The sequence below is a fragment of the Myotis yumanensis genome, unplaced genomic scaffold, assembly GCF_028538775.1.
Source record: "Myotis yumanensis isolate MYYU_CA2020_CCGP unplaced genomic scaffold, mMyoYum1.0.hap1 SCAF_16, whole genome shotgun sequence".
Taxonomy (NCBI): domain Eukaryota; kingdom Metazoa; phylum Chordata; class Mammalia; order Chiroptera; family Vespertilionidae; genus Myotis; species Myotis yumanensis.
In genome coordinates, this window is record NW_027223767.1 from 31738212 (window position 1) to 31750837 (window position 12626).

A 12626-nucleotide genomic window follows, 5' to 3' on the forward strand; every position below is an offset into this window, starting at 1 on the left:
CCGCTCCCGCCCACGCCGGCCCCACCAGCTCTGCCACCGCTCCACTCACCGGCTCCCGCCACTTGGGTTCCACTCCGGGACCTCGCCCGCCCACCGGCCTCTCTTTCCAGCACCCGCAGCCTCCCTCCGGAGTGCAGGGGCCCCGGGCGGCGCCGCTGCCGGGAGCGGGGTCGGAGGCCAAGCTGTGGAGCGGGCCAGAGCGTCCAGGCAGCCGCACGCAGGCGGAGGGCGCCCCCTCTCCTCTCGGGGCCATGTCAATGCTTTGCACTTGGGGCCGACGAGCGGCTGGGGGTCCTTTCTCAGGGCCCTGAGACCTGGGCGCCCCTCGTCTCAAGCCCGTGAGGCGGGTCGGATCCGCCAGCCGCGCTCCCAGTACGGGCGCGGGCGGCCTCGGGCTCGGGCGCGGGGTGGGGGCCGGGGCAGGGGGAGGGGTCTCAGGGCCCGCTGGCCCGTCATTGGTTAATATTTTATTCTGTTGACATGTTTTCTTACTGCTGAGGCTTCCGACACCTTCTCCCCGGCCCCCCCCTCCCGGCCGGAGCTTGGCCTGAGCTGTCAAAACCCCGCCCCCGGAGACCCACAATTGGTCCAAAAAGCGTAAAATCAGCAATCAAGGGGGGCCTGGCTCGTTAGCGCAGGGGATCCGAGCAGGGCAGGACATGTGAGATAGTCACAGTTTCCCAGAGATCACGACAAGATCTAACCAGTCGCGCGTGGTCACCGGCGCCGGAGCGGGCCAGCCCAGCCCAGCCCCGCGCAGAGCCCCCGCCACCCCCGCGCTCAGAGCCCCGCGCCCCTCGCTGTGCGCCGGACGGGGAGCGGGAGGAGCCGCCGCCGCGCTCGCCACCCCGGTCGCCCTTCCAACTCGCGCGCCGCCGCCCGGGCCGGGGGTCCGAGCCCCGCGCCCCCGGCCCCGGCCCCCCGGCGCCTGGGCCGGATGTCCCGATGAGAGAGCCGGCGCTGGCGGCCAGCGCCATGGCTTACCATCCGTTCCACGCGCCACGGCCGGCCGACTTCCCCATGTCCGCCTTCCTGGCGGCAGCGCAGCCCTCCTTCTTCCCCGCGCTCGCACTGCCGCCCGGCGCGCTGGCCAAGCCTCTGCCCGACCCGGGCCTGGCGGGGGCGGCGGCGGCGGCGGCGGCAGCGGCAGCGGCGGCCGAGGCGGGGCTGCACGTCTCGGCACTCGGCCCGCACCCGCCCGCCGCGCATCTACGCTCGCTTAAGAGCCTGGAGCCCGAGGACGAGGTGGAGGACGACCCCAAGGTGACGCTGGAAGCCAAAGAGCTGTGGGACCAGTTCCACAAGCTGGGCACCGAGATGGTCATCACCAAGTCCGGGAGGTAGGGCGGCCCGCTGGCCGGGGGCGCGCGGGCGGGCGGGCGGGCTGGGGGACCCGACAGCACCCGCCTGCGCCGAGCCTGCCGCCCGGCGCTCCCGGCTCCGGCCGGCGCCACGCGGAGCTCCACAGACAACCAAGTGACTTTTCTCATTTGGCACCGAGCGGTATTTTAAGAACTAAAACATCAAACTCTCCCGAATGAAGTAAAACGAAAACGTGCTCCTAAAGAATAGTTCCAACCCTTCTGCGTCCCACGGCGGAGGAGGCCCGCGGCTCGGCCCCGGCGGGTCTCGGAGGTCTCGGCTGCAACTTAGCCCCGCGGCCTTGCTCTCCTGCCTCCCGGTCTGGCTTGGAGCTCGGGGAGAACCGGCGTCTCCCGGACTTTCTTCCGACCCTGGCGCCCAGCATGGCACCCGCACCCGGCTAGACCCAGGCTGGCCCGCTGGTTCCTCCCGACCCGACCGCTCGGGTCCCGACAGCGACCGCGGAGCCAGCCCGGCCGCAGGCAGCCCTGACCCGGCCCGGAGCCTCCTCGGGGCCTAGGAGCCAGGAGCTGTGGACACACACGGCCCCAGGCCTTCAAGCCGAAAGGGAGCTGCAGTCCCCAACCCCTCCGCCCTTCCACTCAGCCACAGCCCAGGCCGCAGGCTGCCCTCTTTCCTGGGACTTCAGGGTCAGGGTCCTTGTTGGGCACTGAAACCCAGTTCCCCAGACAAACACCCTCTGGATGCATTCCTGGGAGCTTCTGTCCCAAGTGGGCACCCCCTGAACGACTCCAGGGAGAAGCGGGAGAAGCGGCTGTGTTTTCAGAGGGTCTGGATTTCTTGCCTGGACATGGGCTTTCCTCTCAGATGAGGGTGAAAGAGTGTTCCCAGACCCAAGCCTAGGGTCTAACAAGAAATGGGATTTTCCACGGGTAACAACCACAGGTGGGGTCTCCCAGGCAGCAGTCAGGGGGCAGAACAGCGACCGGAGGGAAACCCAGATGCGGGGCTCCAGGCCGCAGTGTGTGAGTCCAGGGACACAGAGCTGGGGCCCACGGCGTCTTCCCCTTTCCCTTCCTCGCAGGCGGATGTTCCCTCCCTTCAAGGTGCGCGTCAGCGGCCTGGACAAGAAGGCCAAGTACATCCTGCTGATGGACATCGTGGCCGCGGACGATTGCCGGTACAAATTCCATAACTCGCGCTGGATGGTGGCCGGCAAGGCCGACCCGGAGATGCCCAAACGCATGTACATCCACCCGGACAGCCCGGCCACAGGGGAGCAGTGGATGGCCAAGCCCGTGGCCTTTCACAAGCTGAAGCTGACGAACAACATCTCCGACAAACACGGCTTCGTGAGTGTGGGGCAGGCTTGGGGATGGGGGTCTGGAGACCGCACCTAGCACTGCAGCCCAGGGTTCCAGCGAGAGGCAGGCACCTTCCCCAGAGGGGAGCGCAGGCAGAATCCCGGGGTGCCCCTGCAGGTCTCTTGCCCTGTGGTTTCTGCCGGCTGGGCCTGGGCCCAGAGGCTCCGCTCCGTGAGCCTGGGGAACGGCAGGTTGGGGGCGGGTAAGTTCCAGGCTGCTCACAATCTGGGCTTGGGTCAGGCCTTCCAAAAGCCCTTCCTGGAGGCCAGTGGGATGCAGGTGCGGTTCCGCAGCCGCTGGTCTTTAGGTGTTGAGCTTGGAAGACCTGCCATGACCTCAGCTTTTTTTCACCTTTCCTCGCCCAAACTAGGAGATTTAACAGTTAAATCAGCGCCTTCCATGCCCTCCCTGAGACCCCCTTCCCTCTCCCACTGTCGGATGCAGACCGGGAGGAGGGAGTCTGGAGGTTCTCTCTGCTTCCGCCTGAGCCCAGCGGCTAATGGGAGAGGGAGTTCATGGGGCAAGGGGACTGCCTATTCGTAGTTAGGGCAGCTGGTGAGGCCTCGACGTTCCCAGTCTTCTCTCCGTGGGTTTTCTAGGGCTTAGCAATGAGCCTAGGAAGAGGGGTTAAGAATGGCGTTGTGGAGGGTTTTTACGCTGTTTCATTTCTGTTTTCACCTCGGGTAAATATTTTCAAATGGAGAGAGAAAGAGAGAGAAACTGTGATAAGGAAAATAGACTGAAAAGAATTATAAACGAGAAAAAAGAGCAGGGGGGGAAACACAGGAGAAGATAGCAAAGGGAGGTGAGGGGGGAGTAGGGAGAGCAGAACCGCGTGAGAGACAGAACTTTAAAGGGGGAGGGGGTCCCCAGAGCGTGGAAATGCTCCGCGGAAGGCTGGGGGCCGCCGGCTGACCCGCACCCTCCCCGCAGACCATCCTGAACTCCATGCACAAGTACCAGCCGCGCTTCCACATCGTGAGAGCCAACGACATCCTGAAGCTGCCCTACAGCACCTTCCGCACCTACGTGTTCCCTGAGACCGACTTCATCGCCGTCACTGCCTACCAGAACGACAAGGTGCGGGCGGGCGGCGGGCAGCCCCTGCACCCAAGGCCCCACACAGGCTCCAACACTCCACTTACATCCCCCGCACCCGCCTCGCTCCCTCCCAGCCCCCTCCCCAGCGCCAAGTCTGTGGTCTGTGAGCGCAGTGCCCACCGAAACCCCCCAGGCTCCCTCCCGAGTCCACAGCACGTAGGTACAGGCTCCCTGGGGCGCGCAACAGCTGGGCGCTCTCTGGGGTGGGGATGTTTACTTAGCAATTAGCAGACTGGGCCCCGCTGACAATTTTACATTTCATTCGTTTTTTTCTTGGCTCCGGGATGGGAATTTAAATGAAGAGAGAGCGGCCCTAGGCAATGTGCCCAGGCGCTCTCAAGGCTAAGAACCTGGGGCACAGTTTTCACTCTCCGGGGGCAGCCAGAGATCGGGACAGGTGACAGCCCCCAAAGCCACCACCTTGGGGCCAGTCCAGGCCCCGGACCACTTGGGAGGTGCTTAGAGACTTTTCCCTCCAGCCAAAGGCCCTCCTCCCCCCGGGGTTTCTGCCTTTCTATACCCTCTTTCTAAAGGGGCAAAGCACCACCCCGTTAGGTCCGTTCTGTGTGTCTAACTCTCCGGTGAACAAGAGTGTCCGAGTGTCCTGACTGTCCTCCTGTCTTTGTGAACCTGTGAACCGATGTGAACGCTCAGGCATGCGTGCACCATTTGGGGCGTGTGGGCGCGTTTCCTTGTTTGCTCTGCTGGCACTTGCTGTGTCTGTGTGCGCTTGCATGTGCGGGGCCAGGAGTGTGACTTGTTTTTTATGGACCTACGGCCAGCGTGCTCCGCGGCCTGCGGGCCTGCTCAGGTGCGGGCGTGTGCGTGCCGGGGCCTGCATGCCCGTCGGCGTGCCGGGACACATTCCGCTCTGTGCGCACGGCTCTGGGCCTGTGTGTGCAAGTTGAGCGATTCTACCTCGAATACTTTGGAGGAGGAGAGACCCTGTCGCTTTCTGAGAGGCCCGCCTGCCAGCCACACCTCGCCTCTGGGCTCAGGACTGCACGTCCCGGGCGGGAGGGTATCAAGTGGACACTCCCCGGCTCCGCTGTGAGCCGCTGCCCTCCGGGCGCCCCAGGCCAGACTGCAAGAGCTTCGGCCTGACCTGGCACCGCCCTCTCGGTCCCCGCAGATCACACAGCTGAAGATCGACAACAACCCGTTTGCCAAGGGCTTCCGGGACACCGGGAACGGCAGGAGGGAGAAAAGGTGAGGGGTGCGTGGGACCCGTCCGCGGTGGGTGCCGCAGGAGCAGGACGTGGGGTGGGTGCGCTCCTTCTGACCCGCTCCCTCTGCCCATCCCAGGAAGCAGCTGACGCTGCCCTCGTTGCGCTTGTACGAAGAGCACTGCAAGCCCGAGCGCGACGGCGCCGAGTCCGACGCCTCGTCCTGCGACCCTCCCCCCGCACGGGAACCGCCGCCGTCCCCGGGGGCGGCCCCTAGTCCCCTCCGCCTGCACCGGACCCGAGGTGAGGGTCGGGCGGTAGAGCCGACCGGAGGTGGGGGCAGGGGGCAGGGAGGGTTTCCTCAGAGCGCAGGCTGGCTCTTTGCGCCCAGTCAGGGTAGCCTTAGGCCCAGGGAAGCGTCTGGGGTGTGGACGCCCCCAGGAGAACGGTCCCTGTAGCCCCAGATCCCACTGGACTCCGCCTAGGTTCCCAGCGCCGTGACTCTGGCAGTAAAGGGAACTACAGGCTCAGTTCCTCCCCTGTGCACGGGGTCCTGGATTAGGTGACCTGCCCCTGCCCCTTGCCCGACGAGGGTCTAGAAGCCGTCCACTTGCTCTCCCAGACAGCCGGCTTTCCAAGTCTCTGGGACCCGCCCAGGCGCGGGAGAGCCCTCCACTTTGTCTGTTCCTGGGCCCCTGTGACCCCGCGTGTCCTCTGTCCCCTGCAGCCGAGGACAAGTCCTTCGCCGCAGACAGCGACCCAGAACCCGAGAGGCTGAGCGAGGAGCGCGGGGGACCTGCGCTGGGCCGCAGCCCGGCCCTGGACGGCAGCAGCCCCCCTCGTTTGACGGAACCTGAGCGCAGCCGGGAGCGGCGCAGCCCAGAGAGGGGCAAGGAGCCGGCGGAGAGTGGCGGGGACAGCCCGTTTGGTCTGCGGAGCCTAGAGAAGGAGCGGGCAGAAGCCAGGAGGAAGGACGAGGGGCGCAAGGAGGCGGGTGAGGGCAAGGAGCCCAGCCTGGCACCACTGGTGGTACAGACAGACAGTGCGTCCCCCCTGGGCACCGGCCACCTCCCGGGACTGGCTTTCTCCGGCCATCTGCACGGGCAGCAGTTTTTTGGGCCACTTGGGGCCGGCCAGCCGCTCTTTCTGCACCCGGGACAGTTCGCCATGGGCCCTGGAGCCTTCTCCGCCATGGGCATGGGTCACCTGCTGGCCTCAGTGGCAGGCGGTGGCAATGGCGGGCCAGGGGCCACCACCGGGCTGGACGCAAGCGGGCTGGGCCCCACGGTTAGTGCAGCAAGCACCGCCGCACCCTTCCCATTCCACCTCTCCCAGCACATGCTGGCATCTCAGGTAAGGCCTGTGATCTGGTGGCATCGCAATGGAGGGAGGAGAAGCAATGTGGGTGGCTGGGGTGGGCACAGGGCTTGAGGGTGCTGTGGTGGGCAAGGACTCCTGGGAAGACCTGATATACACTCTCTAGGACACCTAGTTCAGGGATACTGAGATATAGGTCCAGGGTCTGGCCAGGGTGCTCCTCCGACTCCTGTGTGACCTTGGGCAAGTCCCGGACCCTCTCTGGGCCCGTTTCCTTCCCTATAATAACAATAAAATGAAGCACCCATTCGATTCTTCCTGTTCTGACAGACTGGGGCTGCCCCTGGCTTTTGGGAAGTCCACTTTCCTGGCCTCTGGACATTTTCCTTGGGAACAAAGGCCCTTAGCTCCCTGTCAGTCCCTGAAAGGCCAAGGTGGCTGGACAAAGCAAGTAGGAAAATACTGTCCAATATTTTCTGGACAATTGACCACCAAACGACCCACCTCCAGGTGTGTTTTCCAGGCCTCCTCTGACCTGACCAAGGACAGGGCTGTTCCTGATCCCATCTTGGGTCTCCGAACTCCCCCAGCCACACATCTCGGGGAAGAGGAGCTCGGTTCCCCAGGCCCAGGTTGAAATTCTGAGCTCCCAGGGGAGAGTTTATTAAACTGTGGCCAACAGCAAAATAAGGAGATCCGATGAGGAGTGCGGCCTCTTTGGTTGCTTGGATGGAATATTCCCTGTGGAAAGATTTGGATTCTCTTCATTCATTTTCTCCCCCTCTGAGGTTTCTGGCAAATTGAACCCTTGAGATCATATCTAACGGGAAGGAAAATAGGAGTTCGGGTCTGAGAAGGCTCCTTTGGTTCAGAAGCAAATATTTTTAAAGTGGGGGAGGAGATGCTGAAATAGGTTTTAAACAGCTTAATGGGGCGGGGGAGTGCTTGAGGCACTAACATCACATACCTGGGGCTCTGAGCTGGCAAGGAAGCATCTGGAAAATAGAGTTCAGGGCCTGGAGGTGGGATCTGAACCCTTGATTCTGCATGTATGTGAATTCGTCCTCCCCAGACAATTTCTGGTGACAAGCATGGGCATCATAGAGGTCCTGGGGAAGTCACGGCTTCTACACACAGCCTGGTCAACAGGTGCAAGGCCGGGGCGAGAGTACCCAGCACTCAGGAGGCATCCCTTGGTACAGGGCTAGGAGTTAAGTACCCGAACCAGGGTAGCCCACCCCTGGCCATCAGGTAGAGCCAAGTGAGGAGAGCTGATGCCAACCTCCCCCCTCCCAATTTGGAATGCCAGGTCTGAGTGCCCAGTAGGGCTTGACCTTCTAGGAAGGATATTTTTTCATTTCTGACTAAGCTACTTCTTTTTTTCTTCCCGCCTGAGCCAGGCCTGCGTCTCCCTAGCAGCCCAGCACAGTCCGAGTCCGCTCCCTGCCCTCCTCCCTGTACCCACAGACTCTGGGGAGGGAGCCATTATTTCAAAGGTCACATAATCCAAAAGTCGGGCCTCGTGGACTCAGGTGGTGTTTATCCAAGGTTTCCTGGCTACTGTGCTTTCCACAGGCAAAGACTGCATTCCTTCCTCAGCTGCCACTGAGGTGCCGCCAGGAGTTCTTTATGGAATATTCAGGCCAGTTTATAAACTGATTGGCACCTGTACCCTCCTCCGGGCCCAGGCGGAGACCTCTGAGCAGGTGGGCAGGCAGAGGGAGACTTACAGAGCTCCTCCCCCCATGCCTGTGCTTCCTCCACCCTCTGGGGCACCTGCAAGAGAGCAGGGCTGGGGAGGACACTGTTCCAAGTGAGCAGAACTTCCCAAGACAGCCACAGCCGCCTGCTTGCCACCTGGACCCACGCCTGCCCTGTTTCCTCCCTCTCGGCCTTTGCCTAGGCCAGTGCGGCGGCCTGGAATGTCCTTCCCTTACGCTGACTGGCACAGGTGGCGCTAGGCCTTTGTGTCAACTTGAAGTGAGCTCCCCTTCTAACTGGGTTTGGCCATGGGCCTAGGCTCATGCCTGACTGCTGCTTGGGGGTATAGTTATGTGAGCTCCGGCCTTCTAGTCCTGAAACAGTGGGGAAGGAGTCCTCGTTGGAGCACCGCCCCCAGCACCCAGCTCACCCTCAGACACCTCAGGCGGGATGCCTAACCTCTGTGTTGTTCCTTTTCTTCCAGGGAATCCCAATGCCCACTTTCGGAGGCCTCTTCCCCTACCCCTACACCTACATGGCCGCCGCCGCGGCCGCCGCCTCCGCTCTACCGGCCACCAGCGCTGCCGCCGCTGCCGCTGCCGCCGCTGGTTCCCTCTCCAGGAGCCCCTTTCTGGGCAGTGCCCGGCCCCGCCTGCGCTTCAGCCCCTACCAGATCCCGGTCACCATCCCGCCCAGCACGAGTCTCCTGGCCGCTGGGCTGGCGGCGGAGGGCTCCAAGGCGACGGGCGGCAGCCGGGAGCCCAGCCCGCTGCCGGAGCTGGCTCTCCGCAAAGTGGGGGCCCCGCCCCGCGGCGCCCTGTCGCCCAGCGGCTCCGCCAAAGAGGCGGCCAGTGAACTGCAGAGCATCCAGAGACTGGTGAGTGGGCTGGAGAGCCAGCGCGCCCTCTCCCCCGGCAGGGAGTCGCCCAAGTGACGGCGCCCAGCCGCTCCACCGCCACGCTGGCCTCCCGGGCTGCCTGCTCCTGCTGCTGGGGACCTGCGCGGCACAGAATGGGTATTTATTAAAAGAAAGGAGCCAACGCGGCTGCAGCAGCCGGAATAGAGCCCCCCCCCCCCCCCCCCCCCAGCCAGCGGGGACTGGGTCGCGTCCCTGGCCCTCGCAGGGAGCCCCGCTCCGGGATCGCAGGCGCCGTGGAGCCCTGGACTCGGTCCAGGTCCCCTCCAGTGTCAAGGTGGCATCTTCGGGGCCATTGTCCGGGTCCTCCTGCGCGGTGGGGAGACCTCACCCCCAGCCCAGCGGCCTCTTCAGGAGCCAGAGGGTGCAGGGGTGAGGGTGGGAGCTTACGAAGGAGTCCCGGAGGCCTGGCCTCCTGCCCCGACCGCTTTCGAATCTGGGCTGCGGGGTGCTGGGCCCGTGAAGACGGAAGGCAGTGTAGACGGGAGCTGGGAGGGGCCGTTCCTTTTCGTCCTTGCACCCCTTCCCCCAAGAGCCAGGAGCCCCTGCCACCCAGGGCCAGCGGAGGGAGTGGCACTCTGCCTTGAGTCCCCAGGGGAAAAAAAAGATATTTATGAAATAAATGGTAATTTGTGTAAATATGCTTTAAGATTCCCAGAATATGCAAATTGGTATTAATTTATTCAAAGGTGTACATTGCTGTGTACATACTATGTAGAGATGAACTCATAGCATTTAATTTTTTTCATTTGACGTGAGCATCTATGTTGTACAGGGCTGGGGGGTCCTCGGCGGCAGAAGGCCCCGCCCCCGGGAGAGCTCCCACCCCCCAGCCCCTCGGCCCCTCCGCCCCGGCTTTGCTCGCCTGGCCTGCGGGCTCCACCTCAGGTTTTCACTTTTCTCTCCGGAGCGAGATGAAACAACAACAACAAAAACAAAAACGAGAGAAAACAATAAAACGCGAGAAAACAATAAAACGCTACAATGCGAAGTGAACGGCGGCGCTGTGCGCTCTGTGGTCCGCGGGGGCTGGGGCGCGGCTGGGGAGCCAGGAGGGGCTGGAGGCGGAGGCCAAAGGTTGGGCGCCCGGCTCGGCGGCAGCTGCACCCCCGGGGCGGCAGCGGGCCCGGGCGCGGGCGGAGCTGCGAAGCCGGGCGGCGCCGGCGCGGGCCATGCGCTGGGCTGGGGCTGGGCTGGCGGGCGCCGCGCGGGGCCGCCTGGAGCCGGGAGCCCCCGGCGCTCCCAGCGCGCACGGCGTCCCAGGCTGGGGGCCGGGCTCCCTCTGCTGGCCGCTCGCCTCTGTCCGGCGCCCCACCCACTCGGCGGACTCCCGGCTCGCTCTCTGGGGCACCCTAGTGGGACCGCAACCCCTTTTAGCGCTTCTGGGTAGGTGGGGCTGGTAAGGCGGGGGGTCCCTCTCTGTCCTCCGGGGAGAGGTTTGGCCGTGGTCCCCCGAATACCGCAGACCCTAGAACTCTTCTCCACCTCCATCTCCTGAGCCTCAAAAAGAAACATTCCGTGCCAGGGCTGTTGGCTCCAGTGGCAACGTTTAGCCTGACAGTTGTCCCGTGTAACTTCTCTGACCCTCTGGGCGGTGTGGGGCGTGTGGGTCAATAGGCTATTCCTTTCCTGCCTCAGTTTCCCCTGTACAACAATGGACCCGGCGGGGAACTCCTCTGCGAGTCCCACTGTGTCTCCGTGAGGCCGGTCCTTCCCCAGACACCCCTGCAAGGACAGGTGCCTCCTGCCCCCATCCCGCGAGCCGGCCAGGGCGGCACCTTCTGCTCTTCGCCCAGCCAACCCGTCTCTGCGGCCCCAGATACCAGCGGTGGGAGGGGGCGGAGCTGGACCGCCAGTCTCTCCCTCAATCCCCGCCCCCATGATCTCTCCGTCATTGAGCCCCCAGTTCTCTCCTCTTTTTTTCTTTATTTTTTGTGCCTTTTTTTTACATTCAATACGATTTTCTATTAGTTTTAGGTGTACAGCATAGTGGTTAGGCAATCATACTTCACAAAGTGGTTTCCCGATATTTCAAGTATCCACCTGGCACCATCCGTAGTTACCACAGTATTGACTGTATTCCTTCCCTATGCCGCACTTCGCATCCTACAAGTTTGTACTTAATCCCTTCACCATGTTCCCACAGTCCTCCCGCCATCCCCCCTCTGCCAACCATCGGTCTGATCTCTTCATCTGGAGTCCCCGTTCCCTCCTCTTTAAGCCTTAGGGATCTGGGACGCCCTGGCCCAGCAGGCTGTCCACCTTGGGACTTTGGAGGGCGGCGGGCACTGGCCCTCAACCCGCCAGGGACACCAGGGACGGTGATATGGAGAAAGGGTGGAGGTGGAGGTGGAACGGGCAGTATCTGGGCCTCCCAGCTCCCAGGACATCTTCCTGGGCCAACACATTTGCCGGGAAAGAGAACGATGCCACCTTTTCCAGGGAGGGAGACGGCCCCTGACCACGCTGAACTTGCTAGGGCCCCAGCCAGTGAACGAGTGGAGGGCGCCGGAGTCTGTCCCAGCCCCGGAGCCCACTCTTCGGCGCCCCTGCCTCTGACCTTGGGGCGAGCGAAACAGCGAATGGGGCAGCCCAAGGACGGCCTGAGACCCCTTTCTCAGCCAAATAGAATCCCTTCATCGACAGAGTATTTATTCGACGGGGCTTTGGGGAAGAAAAAAAAAGATTCAAAGACCAGCAGGAGCGCGCTTGCCTTCCCAGGAGTTTCTCGCCGGCTGCACGTCGAGGAGGAGTGGAGAGAGGCTGCGGTTCACAGCAGCCTGCGGAGCGCGCTGCGGACACCAGGGGGAAGCACCGACCCGGGCCCCGGGAGGGGCGCTGCCAGGGCGGGGAGGGACGGCGTCGTTGCGGGAGAACCCAGAGGCCCCCAGCCCCGCGCAGTTTGCAGTCTTGTTCCCCGTTTCCCCGCCTCCTGGAGTCGCTCCCGCAGCGCTCCGCTGGGTCACAGCTGCGAGCCTGAGTTCGGTGCGGGAACAGCGCGGCCGGCGGGGCCTAGCCCCAGACAAAGGCCAGGCCGCTTCCTGGCCCAATTAAGCCACCCCTTTCAGCCCTCTTTGTTCCCTGGGTTGCCAATTAGCCCAGGCTCCTCGAGTCCCACCGCTCCGGTGCCCCGAGGCCTCCTTAACCCGTTAGAGCCTGGCTCCGGGGCCCTGGACGGCAGAATCGCCAGCGCGAGGCCGTGCGCGGAGGGCGCGTTTGGGGTGACGGGGTCGCTGAGACGGTTGGGGGTGTGATGTGTCACAGCGGGGCCCTGTGCTTCCGGCCGTGCGGCCCGAGGGGATTGTGCGTAGACTGTGCACCAGCGATACTGTGCAGATTGTGACCTGTGCCTGGAGGTGTGGGTGTAGAGGCTCCGTGGGACCCCCAGCGGCTAGGCTGCAAGGATTTCGAGACCTCGGGGACCTCATTTCTCCTTCGGTTAATCCGAGTGTCCCGAGTTTCAAGCCATTCCTTCCTCTTCCACCCTCCACCCCGCAAACAAATGCTGCGGCGGAGGAATCGAGTAGCTGCCCTTTCCTACGGAAGGGCGCACAACTGGGGCCACCTGCCCAGCGTAATGCGGACGCTCACACAGGACACTCCGTGAGCCAGAGGGCGCATGTAGCTTGGTGACACCGGGACACCCACGGGTGAACAGCCAGCTCGAGCCCACCCCCCACCCCCCCACTCCAATTTCCCGGGCCTAGGACGGTTCGAGACCAAGGTTTAAACTCAGCC

The 12626-nt window shown here is 63.5% G+C and overlaps 1 protein-coding gene across 1 annotated transcript; it reads left to right on the top strand.

Moving 5' to 3' along the window:
• Positions 1-661: 661 nt before the first annotated feature.
• On the top strand, positions 662-9050 carry TBX2 (T-box transcription factor 2). Its single transcript, XM_070394367.1, has 7 exons — positions 662-1340; positions 2408-2675; positions 3621-3767; positions 4921-4997; positions 5094-5257; positions 5682-6307; positions 8457-9050. Exons 1-7 carry the CDS (start codon positions 946-948, stop codon positions 8904-8906), a joined length of 2127 nt encoding a protein of 708 aa, XP_070250468.1. The 5' UTR covers positions 662-945; the 3' UTR covers positions 8907-9050.
• The last annotated feature ends 3576 nt before the right edge of the window (positions 9051-12626 follow it).